Raw genomic sequence first — 14496 nt, forward strand, 5'->3', positions numbered from 1 at the left:
TGGGTTAGGGTTAGGGTGCAACATGGCGGGCTTCACAGAGGAGGAGCCGCTCCCTGTGTAAATATAAAGGGCTCATTCTAAAGTCACAAAAACACAATCATTCTTATTTTCAGGTGATTATACATTGATCAAAACAGACTTATGAATATTAGATTCCATTTCTGCCAAGTCTGTTCTGTTAGATGCCACTAAATTCTACACACTGGTCCTTTAAGTCTTGTTTTGGGGTAAAATAAAAGGAAGTAATTTCAGAGGGAGTAAATATATAATAGGCCTACATATTTTAGTAAAGAGAGAAAGCGACAGAGAGAATGGATACTTTTTAACTGGTTTTATTTCCCATTTTATTACAGTGAGTATATTTTTTTAACTTTTATGAATAACTGTAATATCTAAGGTTACAATGCTTGAAAAAGCTACAGTAAGTAACTTGTTATAGCCTATTTTGCTCCCATGTATAAGTCAGACTCAAATGTTATCTGTACTAATTTGATATCTGAAATAAAATACTGAAAAACAATATAAAATAAAATATTAAAACAACATGGAATATTGGAATGGATAAAAAAAAATATTGTCAGATTTATTATAATTTAATGAAGCAACACAAAGTAAGCAAAGTTAGAAATCAAAGACTGAGCCAGGCCCCAAGTAGGACCCAAGTCAAGCCTCTAATACAATATTTCTTTACATTTATCAATTCCAGCCTCAAGTATATAAATTAGTAAACCTTGAGGGAGACTTGACTTAAAGTTGTGTGACTCAGGTGCCCATATAACCCCCCACCACCCCAACACACAGCAGAACCAACCTTATATATGTGTGGAAAGAATAAAACACTCAAAGACAAAAAGTTTACTCAAACACAGACAAAGACTGTATTTATTTGTATTTATTAGTCGGCGTTGAAGTCAAATGATACACATCAGCGCCAAATGATAAAGACGAGTATATCAATAAGGATGGTCACGGACGTGCTCCATGATGTGCTTCAGGGCCAGCCAGGTCTCGGTGGCGGTGGGGATGATCTGATTGGCTGGCAGAATGAAACCATAGCGTCCAGTGTCCCTCAGCTCGAAGGCAAAGGAGTACTTGATGCCCACGTCGTAGGACCAGTCAATGCTGCCACCACTGGCTTGATCTAAAGGGAGAGGAAGAGACATTATAGCACTAGCAGTAGTGTTAATAGCAACAGTACTAACAGTAGTATTAATATTAATAGTAGTAGTAATAATAAGTTATAATAACTATATTACTCTTATTCTAGATGGACTGAAATTTATATTTTGATTTGTTCCTTTTTTGTTTCAGGTGCAGGTACATTTTATGTAGTTCTTTACATTTTCTGACCTATATAAGTAATTAGTAGTGTCCGTTTTATTATTTATCTTAATTACAGCTACACATTTTAGCAATTTGTCATGTTTTTAACAATAATATTTAAAGTACTGAGACGTGGCATGGACAAAAAGGGAAAAAGGTACTCACAGATGATTTTGCAGATGCTTCCAACCTTGTATCTGGTGCCATAGAGGGAAGTGAGTTTCTGCACTGCAGCTCTGCCAACAGAGTCCTACAGGGAACCAAAGAAGGACAAGGTACAATCTTTAGGTACATTTCTATACTTGCTGGTGCAGGAGGGGACATAATGAGAATGTGGGCAGTAAGTTTTCTACACGAAATACCCATATCACATAGAAAAAAATCTGGAGAGGGAAGGTGAATAAGACAACCGCAGCAACCTTTTTTTATGGCTCTTTGCCTTCTTTTGTTACAGGAAATGTTAAAAAATCCAAAATCCAAAACTACAAATTTGTCTCAGAGGACATAGTTACATATGAGTAACTACATGACTATGTGCATTTGACAGTTTCTCGACAGCATATCACTGAAAAAGAGCAAATCTGGCTTCACTAAGGGGGATAATTTTGTCATAAATAGTAGTATGGAGTTTATAATTGGTCAGTTCATTAACCCCGGAGCAAATTATCAGAATTTCCAACTGTAAAACTTTCATTAAGTGAGAAATTATTAATATAGCATGCAGTCAAAAGGCAAGATATTTCTTTTTTTAATCAATAAAGTTATTCAAGGAAAACAGAGATAGACATTTCCTATCAGATCAAGAATATTCTGTCTTCCTGAGAATACAGACATTTCAAAGTGAAAATTTATCAGCCTGTTGGATTTGCTCTCCTGCGGAAGAACTCCCTCGCATTAATAGATTCATAAGACAGCATTTACAGTGGAAAAAGGTGTCAGATTCAATTTGCTATACGCATCCTCACAGTCTATTCAATTTTCTGCTTCCTTACCAGCTCACGCTGATGGGGCACGCTGTTGCAGGAATAGCCGTAGGGATACATGAGCAGCTGGGAGTAAGCGTGGACAGAGATGAAGGACTTGAAGTTGCCGTGGTTTTGGATCAGGTTCACCATGTTCTTCACCTCAATCTCAGAGTGAGCTGAGGGGCCGTGGTAGGCCTCAGAGCAGGGGTTCTTACTGGCACCAGGGCCTGCAGGGAAGAAGTGAAATCAAAACACATTGTGCAGAGACAGTAAATATAATACGTAATACATATTGACAACAACAACTCAGTAGAAGGCACCCGCATACAGTACAGTGTAAAGGGACTCATACATCATACAACATGACATACATATATGATCTTATTCATACTTGTACATATGTTCATATCCTGTGTCACAGAAAAATGTATTTTCTTCCCTAGAAATACTTCATTATATCAACTTTTGGTGTATTTTCATTTATATATACATTAATTTAAAACTTATACACACATAACTAATTTCAAGACTTTCTCATTTTAATATTGTTGCTGAAACAGAGAAGTTATTGTTAAGTGTTTGAAAAGATACCTGTATTTGCAAAATATATATTTTTACCAGAATTGTTGTCCTCTCAGTCTGCTCAAGTACAAAAAAAAAACTTTATAATGTTAATGAGAAGTGTTCACTGTTTTTGCAATACTGACCACCAAAGCCTGCATTCCAGTTCCTGTTAGGATCGACTCCGCGGCATATGGAGCCTGGGTTCCTGGAGCGAGTTTTACGCCACATACGATCCTGTGCATCAGACAGCCTCAGTTAGACAAGAACAGGCAAACATCACAAAACTGCAAATATTTCCATTTTATCTTTCTCTTTCCTGCTTATGAAGAAAATGTTTTAGTTAAAAGAATGTGTTTTAGTACAAACAACACCGAAAAAACATTATAAAAGTAAAGCGGGAAACCGATGCAAAGATGCAGCAGCTTTTCTCTTAAAGTCTCTCAGTGAGTGGTAGTGACATACGTTGGAGTGGGTGTAAGCATAGCCGTCAGGGTTGGCTACGAGCAGCATGTAAATGTCCATGGTGTTCAGAAGAGAGGTCAGGGAAGGGTCGGTACCATAATCAGTGGCAATCTGAACAAGAACACAAGACAATGATTTTGTAGAAATGCTCAAAAATGAAAGCAGTCTGTTGTATTTTATACATTTTAGGTGACAGTTTTATCCAGAGTGACAATGTCTGTAAAAATAGAAGAATGGTAAACAAGGGTAAAGAAATGTAAAGCTCCATACATTTCAACACAATCAATGTAACATAGATGTATTATTATTGGGCCTTTTTTGGGGAAAAGTAGCTTTCTTGTCAGCGTACATGCTGTTACAGAGTGCATTTGTGATTTCTTCTTTGACAGTTGACATTATTTTTCTTTACAACTTCTGGAGGAGATTTAACATATTTAAAATTCAACACATAACTTTATGTTGTTGATATGCTTTACCTTGTTGGCTGTCCACACTCCAGTGGCCTGAGACACCCATTCCCTGGCGTGGATACCAGTGTCGATCCAGATAGCGGGACGCTTGTTGCCTCCAGTGCTGAACTAAACACAAAGTCAACAGAGTGAAAACTCATGTGGTTGTAAACAAGCTTTGTTCAATCCCACAGAACTGCAGTTAAAATTCACATTAAGATTCCAAAGTTTTTAAAAACATCAGATACTGTATGTCAGGCTGAATTAGCATTTTTATGCAGCCATAAAAATTTTATTAAATTCAATTAAAGATAATTTATTCTTCCCTCGAGGGGAAGCAAGCCAGTTTGCAAACAGAAGTACACAGACAGAGAAAATTTATTTACTCACATAAAAATAATCTAAAATAATACAAGTATGAAAATGTTAGAGCTGAAATACACAAGGATCTATGGAAGTCTGTAGCTGACCAACAATATCCAACACTGCAAAAGCACTTTATGTCAGGAAGTGTCAAAAGTGCAAACTGATTTAAAAAGTAAAGCATATGTTTGACCATGAAACTGTCAAATCTACACCTCCACTGTGTTAGTAGTGGGCAACACTGGCTCTCCAATATTGGATTTTTCTCCAGATACAAGAGTCAGTTCATTGCTATAGCAATAACGCTAACATATGTCTTACAGTGCTGAGACACACCCATGCACGTGCATGCATGTGGTATTGCTGCATGTCCGTTTAACACTGTTGTCATGCTACTACGGCGTAAGATCACAAAGTCACAAAGTTGAAGATTCATCCTACCTTGAGCACATACATGGGCCTGTTTTCATAGGATTTCCCGATTTCCTCTTTTGTGACCAGACTAGGGTACTGAGCCACCAGGGTGTCCATCCAGTTGTAGATCTGAATGGGAGCGTTATACAAATAAATGTGGAATGACTGATACTAAACAGAAGTACATTATGTACAATATATGTATGCAAAAAGTCTGTCTTTTGTTTACCTTTGTCCTCCTTATCATGAAAAAAGTGATGAAATGTAACTGGTTGATCTACACTGTATCTGGTTATGCTCATGTAAGTCTTTTTCCACAGATTTCTTCCTATGCTTAATGTGTTATTGATGATGAATGATGAAAAGACACAATACTAGATTTCTGAGCTAATAAGTGTGAGGGATTTAACAATGTCAGATTCTGTGTTAGTAGCCTACCGTCTCCAGACGATGATAAGCTCCAAAGTTGAAGCTCCTGGTGCCGCGCTCCCTTATCCGGTTCTTCTCCATCTCAGCTTTCTCCTCATCAAGACGCTCCTAAATGTGACATACAAGAGATTTTCAATTCAGAAAATTATAATTTCATTCTGAGAATCAAATTTAAACCCAGGACACTGTAATCAGTGTCCTGGGTTTAAAAACTGCCCTCTTCTACTTATGGAGTGATGTCAGAGAATTTGTGTTAATATATAATTGATTTCGGGGCTTTACAAACCTGAAGGTTGCTAATCATGACAGAGAAGGGGATGTTGTGGCCATGGAGGTAGTCCCTCACAGCGCTCAAACTGGAGCTGGGCACTCTGATGTCGACAGGAAGCTCAATGGAGACGGGGTGGAGCCAGAAGTCCAGCTGGGATTAGATGTAGAAAATATAATATGAGAAATCACCAATTTGACTGGAAAACACGCATAACACTCAAAGGGAACCTGCAATCCATGTCAAGAGTGTCAAATAACAATCTGGACCATAAACCCACATTTCAGAGGGACCCAGTCTGAGAAGGTACAATAGGGGTGTGATGACCAGTAAAGTAATTTCTTCTAAGATGTGTTTTGCTTATTTATACTTCAGTTGGATGCTTGAGCTTCACTGTGTGGATGCGGATGATGCATGTGCAGAGTTTGACACTAGAAGGCTGTTTTCATGTTTCTTTGTGCTCAGCTTAAGTTTGAATCTAAGCCATGTATCTACGAGCATCATTTGTGGCATCACGGCTACTTTTAATTGACTTTTTTGTGGAAAAAACATGTGAAGCATGTCTTTTAAATATGTCTTTTTAATAATTTCTCAATGTTGTAACCTCTAACAGATCCAGTATGCATGAACATATCCATCCGGTTTAAGCTTCCCTCTACCGACTCCCAGAATTGATTTTAAGAGTATTGTGGTATTTTAACAGCCTTCTCTCCCTGCTGTGGTCAGGAAGAAGGTACCGGATACACCAGGCCAGCACTGAGAGGCTCAGGAAAGATCTATTAAAGACTTTTATACATAGATACATTTATTATACTTGCTTGTTCTGACTTTGCATTAATGTGCATCTTAGTGAAGCTGCAAAACATTTGGTAAAAAGACCTGAATAAGAGGTTAATCTATGCATTGGAGGATGAAGCATGAAACACTAACTAGCCCTCTGAGAGTTTTTGACTTTCAGACATGTGGAGATAACTCTGTTAACCTTCCAACCCATGTAAAGTCTGGTGGATTATTTCAAGTTGAACTCGATTTGCCTTTTGTACTTGTTGGAAGTTCATGAGAAATTGTTTGGCACAAGCAGCTGAGAACACTTGAACATACTTAGGTGTGTGTGCTGTATACTCAACGCAGTGTGTGTGTGTGTGTGTGTGTGTGTGTGTGTGTGTGTGTACCTCCCACTCCTCTTTAGTCTCCAGAGCCTGCAGGAGTTGGATCTGTTCCTCAGACTGCACATTGACCCTGATGACTTGATCTCTGGAAGAAAATCATTTCAGTTTTTAAACATTCATATTTACATTTCAGGTTTTGAGTTGATGCGATTTTACAAGCGATTAATTGTACAGAACACTAGAACAGCTGGTGCTCAGACCTATGACTCCCACTCCATACCTTTTAATAACACTGTAATCATGATTTCATCTTCCTCTAAAACTCATCTATAAATGCCTAAATAACCAGATCCCTCAGGTGCTCAGTGACCTGGTGGTACCTCTCAGGGTTTTTGGCTCAGTAACACCAGGTGCCCTTTTGTAAATCCTCATTCGGACAGATGGTTTTGTCTGTTAGACGGATCAACATCTGAAACTCGTCACCTACAGAACTCAAATGACTGGGATCATTTTAATTGAAATTGAAGCAGTTTTTAAAGAGGGATCAGTCGTACAGTCATGAGTGATCTGGTGCTTGTCGTTTTATACTTTTATTGTATCATTGTTTGTGAATTGTTTGTTAAGTTTTATGTATTCTAAAGACTCATCTAGGGACAAACATTGCAAACTAGCTTAGGCTTTAAATGCTGTGTGGCATTACTTTATGCTACTTATTTGTCCCTACTCAAATAAACATTAAATAAATATCATACTCTATACCTATAGAATAACAATGTGCTTCTTCAGCTTCTGCAGATATTTGAAATGCTGAATAGACGGCATCTAATGGAGGGAAATAAAGCCTTTTTTTATTGAATAACTAACACTGCATCTGCTCCCTCCAAACAGAAGTGGATAGTGAGTTAATGGACTGTAAAAGTCCCTGCTTGAAATTTTAAAGCACAAATAAGAATTATTCTGTTATAGTAGTTCTTTTTTTTGTGAGAAAATTAACTTTTTAATACCAGAAACACCATTATTCCCCAAACCACAATAGTTAACATTCTGTAGAAGCATCATAACAAGTTTAAATATATTTTTGGGCCATTGGAGATGATTTTTTATGCGTCACACTCCTTTATTATATCAATATTATATTCGTATATTCTTGAAATGAGTATTTTTCTTCTCAAGGAAAAGTTTCATAATTAGACAGAAAAAAGTATCCTGCTGAGGAGAGCAATGAGACCCCCAGTTGGGCTTCAAAGGTCACAGTCGATATAAAATCATACATTCGAAGTCACATCAAACTGACAATTTCAGAATTTCAATATGAAAATCTAAAAACTGTATAATAAAACCACAGTGAGTGCCTCCTCCTACAGTGTGCACAGATGAACTCACCCAGTGAAGACCCTCTCAGCTTTGGCCGCAGCCACAAGCACTAACAGCAGCCAGAGGCCTCTCATCTCGCCTGTATGTCCGGACTGTTACCGTGTCAGGCATCAGTTCTTCCAGTCTCTTAATATCACCAGGTGACAGGTGGACTGTTCCCATGCAGGAGAGGTTAGGCTTCGTCACTGTACTGATAATCACACAGCTTTCCTGTCTGGAAAGTTATTTTGAGTGATGAACACGCTGATAAAGCTTTGTTTAACCTTTCCAGTTCTCAGCTGCAGATAGTGGTATTTTCCCAGATATTTCTCTGCCTTTAATGAACTAGTTACTCTGATATAATACATTTGATTCAACTATACACAGTACAGACACACAAAGTGCAGGGCTGTAGTGGTAATGGACCTTTTGGCTTCACCAGGAGTTTGCAATGTCTGAACCTGTGGACGCCACCTTTGACAAAGCCCAGACAAATGTTGCCATAAGTCTGCTTAGTTCAAATGTAAAATTCTCCAGGATTTAAAAGTGGAAAAGTCAGGAGAAGGAAACTTCATTTTGTGAATCAGAACTATGTTTTTCCTTCTTTCTGAACTTGTTTATCATTTTGCAACCCCTCAAATTGATCTTGTATCCCCTTAAACAGTCTCGACCCCTCGCTGGAATCACTGGAATAGACTTTACACAATTTAGCCACCAGGACATCAAAGGAATATTTACTTGGATCAAACAGGTGGAATTTCCTGTAAACTTAAGGAACAGCAACCAATTCTTCTCCAGTCATTTTAACCACTTACATCACAAGTTGGACTCATATAATGTATCCAAATAGAAAACAGGACTAAGAAGGAATAGCACACAAGAATAAGATTCAAGATTCAAGATTAAGTTTTCTTGTGTATTTGCATACATAAAAAAACTAAATGCTCTTCCTCCCAGCCCACAGTAGTGCAACAACAGAAAGGATAAAGATACAATGTCTATCTAAAAATTCCCTTTAAAAAATGATAAAAACATATAAATCCCAAGAGAAACAAAACAAAACAAACAAAAAAGGAATGAACAGTTAGCACCACAGTGCATTAAAGTGCATTTAGAGAGAAAAGTTCATGTCTCAGTTGGATGCGGACAACTCTTGCAGGTCAACAAGTGACCAGCTCTATTGAGGGAGTTACATAATCCATTTTGCTGTCCAGAGAACATTAGGCAGCATGACTGTTGGAACTGCCGGTTTGTATAGGTTAACAGTTAGCCTAGCTTGCACTCCTCTGTGCTTGCCGCGCTTCCACGTCCTGTCACATCACTTCCAATGTTTCCTCTCCAGCGCTGCTCCAGGCATGGCTGTGGTCTCCTTTGGGTCCACTGGGTGTAGCAGACCGAGCTGATTAAGCTCTCCCAGACAGTATTTCTTGTAGCAAAAGTCTTTTTTTATGAATGTCCAAAAGAAACTGATTGGTTTTAAATTGCTAAAGTTTTAAACTGTAAATCTGATTAGCAGGCCTATATGATTAAGATCTGATGGGTTTCTTCGCTCAGCCAGTGATAAAAACTCCTGTCTGCATACTTTAGTAAACTTTTGGCCAAGACACCTTAAGGAAATCTCAATGCTACAGCATAAAATGATATTTTAGACAATAGTGTGCTTCCAAACCTTGTGGCAACAGTTTATGGAAGACACTTTCTTGAATCAACATGACAGTGTCCCTGTGCACAAAGCCAGGTCCATAAAAAATAGGTTCTCCCAGTTAGGTGTGGAAGAACTGGACTGGCCTGCATTAGGGTTTGGTGATAATGCTTTGCTCTCAGTCGGTGTTCCAGTTCATCCCAAAGGTGTTGGATAGTGTTGAGTTCAGGGCTCTGGGCTTCTTGTGGCTGAATATGAGCAAATCCCTGCAGCAAGGCTCCAAAATCCTGAGGAAAGTCTTCCCACGTAGAATCAAATCAATTTTATTTGTATAGTCCAATATCACAAATTTGCCTCAGGGGGCTTTACAATCTGTATACAACATTCTCTATCCTTGGACCGTTGATAAGGAAAAGCTCCCCCCAAAAAACTCTTCAATGAGGAAAAAAATGGAAGAAACCTCCTCTTCTCAGCTGCTTCCAGAAGGACAGATGTGCAATAGATGTTACGTGTAAAGAATAGACCAGACAGAAAAATTATAGATGGGTTGATAACATGTATGAAGAATTCAGTTTAATTTTGGAATTAAATGTTCAATAATAACATTTGGGTGTCCACTTACAGTACTTTTGTAGTTTATGGACAATGTATGCAGTAAACCAGCCAAATAGGTTGACAAACACTTGCATGTGAGCAGAGTAACCAGTAGATGGCAGTGCACTACAAATTACTTTAACGATTGCATGCCATACAGTAATAATGCACCCCATTTATGGCTACAGTGAGTGACATCAAATTAAGGAGGCTGGAATTACCCTGAATCTTAAATTATTGATCACCCGGGGAGGTTCTTTTGTCTTGATCAGTGTTATAAATCGAGTTGGTAAGTACGACTGTGCAGGAGGCATTTATTAAAGCTCAAATTTGAATTTTAATACAAGATCAAAACTATATGTAAGTATGGATCCTAACTACAGAACTGGCCACATACTTCCATAATCTTTTGCACTCATTGTAATGTCATGTAGTTCTTGTAACAGAAGTTATCATTACATCGACTCCCAGTATGGTTATAATATAATAAAAGGGACCCTTGGGTCTACACTCCTCTCCTGGCCTTCCTCTGTGGTTCGAACACAATAATATTTTATTACTGTTAGAGGATTTGTGGTTTAAGTTATTCATCCTTCATATCCGCTGTTTGATATCAGAATGTGCATCACACAGTCTCCCTGCTTCCATCAGCTGCTGTGACAACCCGCCAAACCCTCCTTTCTCTGAGAATTAATAAAAAGAGGTTTTAACATGTCACTTCCCTTGCTTTTCACTCCCAAACAATCCCATGAGACAAAGTGGGGGGTGGGGGGGGTGTGGGGCGGCAGTTAATAGGCGTGGGAGGCTACAGGGGACATGGGAGTTGAGTTGGGGCCTTTCCATCTTTCTCAATGTGGAAATTATTTATTGCTATTCCTGCTGTGCACGTCTAAAAGTTTAATGTTCTCATGAAAAGTGGCTTTACATGCAAATGTGGGTGTAGTGTGTGTGTTTTTCCCCCTCTTTTCTCCCCTGTCATTTGCCTCTAAAAGCTATACGAACAAGGAACCCCCGACTAGCTTGTTCCACATGACTTCCTCTGCTACACTATAAATAGATCCATTTACATTGCATTTCATGGCTGAGTTCTCTCTCAATATTTCAGAGGCCCACCAGTAAATTGACCATTAATCATTTATTACTCACTTGTTCATCTCATTTTGCACATAGCTTATGCTTAGAAATTACAGAGGACGTTTCGATCTGTTTTTTGATATTTTTTGTCTATAAAATCTGCAGCACAACAGAGAAAGGATGACTTTGTGTCCAATAACATTTAATCTCAGTGCTGGTGATGGGAATCCATGAGATGCCTCGCTTGTATTGGTCACCTGAGCACGTCTCACTCAAGTGATTCCTCCCTCTGTCCAGTCTAGTAGTCAGATGACAGAGGCGAGGAGAAGTCGGTCTCCTGTGACTTCTCTCTGTAATGAAAAATCTTCCCTCTGACTGTGTTTCACTGTTAGATATCAGCCTATATGTCCAACGTGTTCCCCCCCATGACCGACTGAGTGATTTCCCTCTATGGTGTACTAACTTTCTCTCATCCTGCCGCCTCTACAACAGACTAACTTTCAACAGCGGGTGTGAAAAAGACATAATGAGAGCAGGGTGAGAGCAAGGAAGTGACAGTATTTCTGCTGATGAAAAAGTCACACGTCTGATTAAATATGCATTGTAATGTGCAGCTGCATTTTCTAATCTGTTTATCCCATAAAAGGTATCCCTTTCGGGCTGGAGAACCAAACACTGAGGTAAGAGAGTCTAAAAGCTGTGCAGAGAAAAGTTGGGTGTTGATTCTCAGTTGGTGTTGCAGTACCAACATCCTGTCATGTTAAATGAGTCATTGGAGTTAATGTTAATATCAAGATCAACACTCAGTGGGGTTTTAAACTTGCATTTAATTTTTTGGCTACATGGGGGGAGAAGAACTTGATAGCAAGCTGAAAATCACACATTGTACTTTGGATATCACCTAAAAAAGTTGTTTTAACTGTTGTTTAAACAATCGCCTATTCATTAGCCACATTAGCATTAATTTGGAAATGTGTTTCAGTCCATCTGATGAACATAAGTCCAACATTCAGTCTCTTTTTATCTTTTTATTTATGTCTCACTTTCTTCACCAGCTAGTCGCTACCATTGACTGTATACAAATATGGACGTCATGACAGCTGCCTAAAAGTGAAGCCAAAACATCTTGATCGCCCCCTGGTGGCTAGCTGCAGTATGGATCATAAGTCCTGCCCCCTCCATGTTAGCAGATGGGACATGAGCCAAACTAAAAAATCTGTACTAAAAAAGTACACATCAAATGAATTTTTCCCAAAGATGGTTTCTGTCATTTTATTATCACGCTGATGTATGTTCAAGTGTTCGTTTTTCTAATAAGTTTGTTTTTAATTAGTTATTTGATGATATAAAAAAGGAGGTGTGATGTCATGATTGACAATTGTGACAGCCACTCTCAAACTTCCATCGGATGGCGGGATGGCTGAAGGGTTGTGTCCTGCGGGCCTTTATCCTGCCTCCCGACTCTACTGCGCAGACTCTTGCTCCAAATGGCGTCACACAAGCAAGATGGCAGCTCCCGCAAAGGAGATATTTTGGCTTCACTTTTGCATAGTGGCAGGAAGTGGAGATGCATCGTCCATATGTATATGCAGTCAATGGTCGCTACCAACATCAACTTTTTCTTCTGTTTGGTGCTTTGCAGTTAGCTGTTTATCAAAACAGCTAACTGCTACTGGAAACAGGGTTCTAGAGAGAAAAATTTGTAGGTTGCACAACCAAAACAGTGATGTAAAAGAGGCTCAGAAGCTGCGTAGCGCTACACAGCAAGGTGATAATTCTCTGTGGGGTATTCACAATGAACAACTGCTTACACGTAGCCATTTGAGCCATTGTTAATATTTAAAAATATTGATTTGTGGAACTTGAAATAATGAACCCCTTTAACATGTACTGAATCATAGTTGTGATTCTCCTTCAAAAACATCTAATTAAAGAGAATCATTTTCATTCAAGCGGTCAGAAGCCATTTCTGGGGTTTATAAAGCAAGTCCAATGTCTGTAAACATCAACGAATCTTTGTCAAATATGTAAAATAGAGAATCAAAACTCAAAATGACACTTTTCATCATGCTGTTTCGTTGACAGTACAAAGCAGAATTGAATTGGTTAAAAATATGCATTCAGGCATTCACACAGATCTGTATAAAGATTATATAAGCTCTGAAATGGAGCCACATCTCTAGAAAATCCTTCATGGCGCTGTCACATTTACATTCTCCAGTTTTTTCCAATTGAGTCTTTATGGAACTGTACATCTGGTCAGGCTCTGCTGGCTTGTTTTTCACTATATGAGGACAAGCAGTGAATGTTAACTGTCCCAAGGCACATATTTTAATGCTGAAAATCAACGTTTTTTGCTCTTTAGTGTTGTTACTTCTGCATACTCAAGATGACATGTCTCCCCGAAGACTAACTCATTACCTTTCCTTCCCTGTCAACCATCCGAGCTGACAAACTGTCCTTTGGGCTGTTTAACCCTGTCAAGAATCCAACGCACATTAGTCTTATACAAAAACAACCACGATGCTTCACAGAGATCCAATACAACATATCCTGCATCAAAACCTTTCAAATCTGTCTCTTAGACTTTTTATCGTAACACTGAATACTCAGTCTTGACTGGATGATGGGATATTTCATTCTGGATCTGACTGTGCATCATTGCCTCATGCCTTAAGATTTGATTATTATGTAACAGTCTAAGAAAAGACAACCACAGCCCAGGAAGGCCTAAGCTTGTGTAAAAATAGAACGACAGGCACAAAACGCTCTGGTTATATTTAGCAACATGCCCCCCCTTCCCTGCTTCAAAGAATAGCAGGGGAGATGTTTCATATTCATCCTAACTATGCCTTGTACTTGCCAGGTCGTGTCTATCCCTGTACCTTCTGAGTCGATCGGACAGACGCTGCCTTCTGCAGGGTTGGTGTACGTTTGTGTGCTGGCTGCGGGGTTTTTGAGGTGCGCGTCATCAAAATTTTACACACTATTCCTTATTCCATTACTCATCACCACCTATTTCAGCATGCAGACAGCTCACAGTTGATGAGCTGATAAGGGGGAGCAAGGGAAATAAAACTGGCAGAAATGGCAGCTTGGAGACTCGAGTACCTCCCCATATCAGCTCAAGTGATATTAGATTCATGCTGAGGTTGTTCAAGTCTGCTTTATTGCTTCAGAGTCTCAGCGCTCCACGCAGGTGGTCCCTGTAGTGTGACAGCTAGGATGTGTGATTCCCTGAGAGGTGCATATTAAAAAGTTAATTTTTGTGTCAAATAAGATGAAGCAGGGTCTGATGGAGCAATGTAAAACACTAAATTAGTCTGTTTTAAGAGAAATTACATTTCTGAAAGATATTTTCTATCTTTATTTAGATTCACAAGTTGTAAAATGAAAGTAGATTAAATCAGTATATTTTCAACTGCCTCTGAAAACACACCTTTGTGGACTTGCTTTTACGGCTATAGCTAATAATTATTTTCACTGA

The 14496-nt window shown here is 38.8% G+C and overlaps 1 protein-coding gene across 1 annotated transcript; it reads right to left on the reverse strand.

Annotated features, from left to right (window-relative positions):
- Nucleotides 1-854: 854 nt before the first annotated feature.
- cpa4 (carboxypeptidase A4) lies at nt 855-7840 on the reverse strand. Its single transcript, XM_067590573.1, has 11 exons — nt 7730-7840; nt 6410-6491; nt 5256-5390; nt 4979-5077; nt 4568-4669; nt 3791-3892; nt 3315-3425; nt 2996-3086; nt 2316-2515; nt 1489-1573; nt 855-1141 (listed from the first exon to the last, which is right to left on the reverse strand). The coding sequence occupies exons 1-11, from the start codon at nt 7792-7794 to the stop codon at nt 954-956; spliced, it is 1260 nt and encodes a 419-aa protein (XP_067446674.1). The 5' UTR covers nt 7795-7840; the 3' UTR covers nt 855-953.
- Nucleotides 7841-14496: the final 6656 nt, after the last annotated feature.

The sequence above is a fragment of the Thunnus thynnus genome, chromosome 5 (genome assembly GCF_963924715.1).
Source record: "Thunnus thynnus chromosome 5, fThuThy2.1, whole genome shotgun sequence".
NCBI lineage: Eukaryota > Metazoa > Chordata > Actinopteri > Scombriformes > Scombridae > Thunnus > Thunnus thynnus.

What these genes read in the sequence shown, in the direction of transcription:
- cpa4 (XM_067590573.1), bottom strand. Translation starts at nt 7,794, where the DNA reads ATGAGAGGCCTCTGGCTGCTGTTAGTGCTTGTGGCTGCGGCCAAAGCT. An exon ending in GCTGAGAGGGTCTTCACTGG is followed by an intron (nt 6,492 to 7,729) that starts GTGAGTTCATCT and finishes ATTTTCTTCCAG; the next exon opens with AGATCAAGTCATCAGGGTCA. An exon ending in ATGCTTACACCCACTCCAAC is followed by an intron (nt 3,087 to 3,314) that starts GTATGTCACTAC and finishes TCTGATGCACAG; the next exon opens with GATCGTATGTGGCGTAAAAC.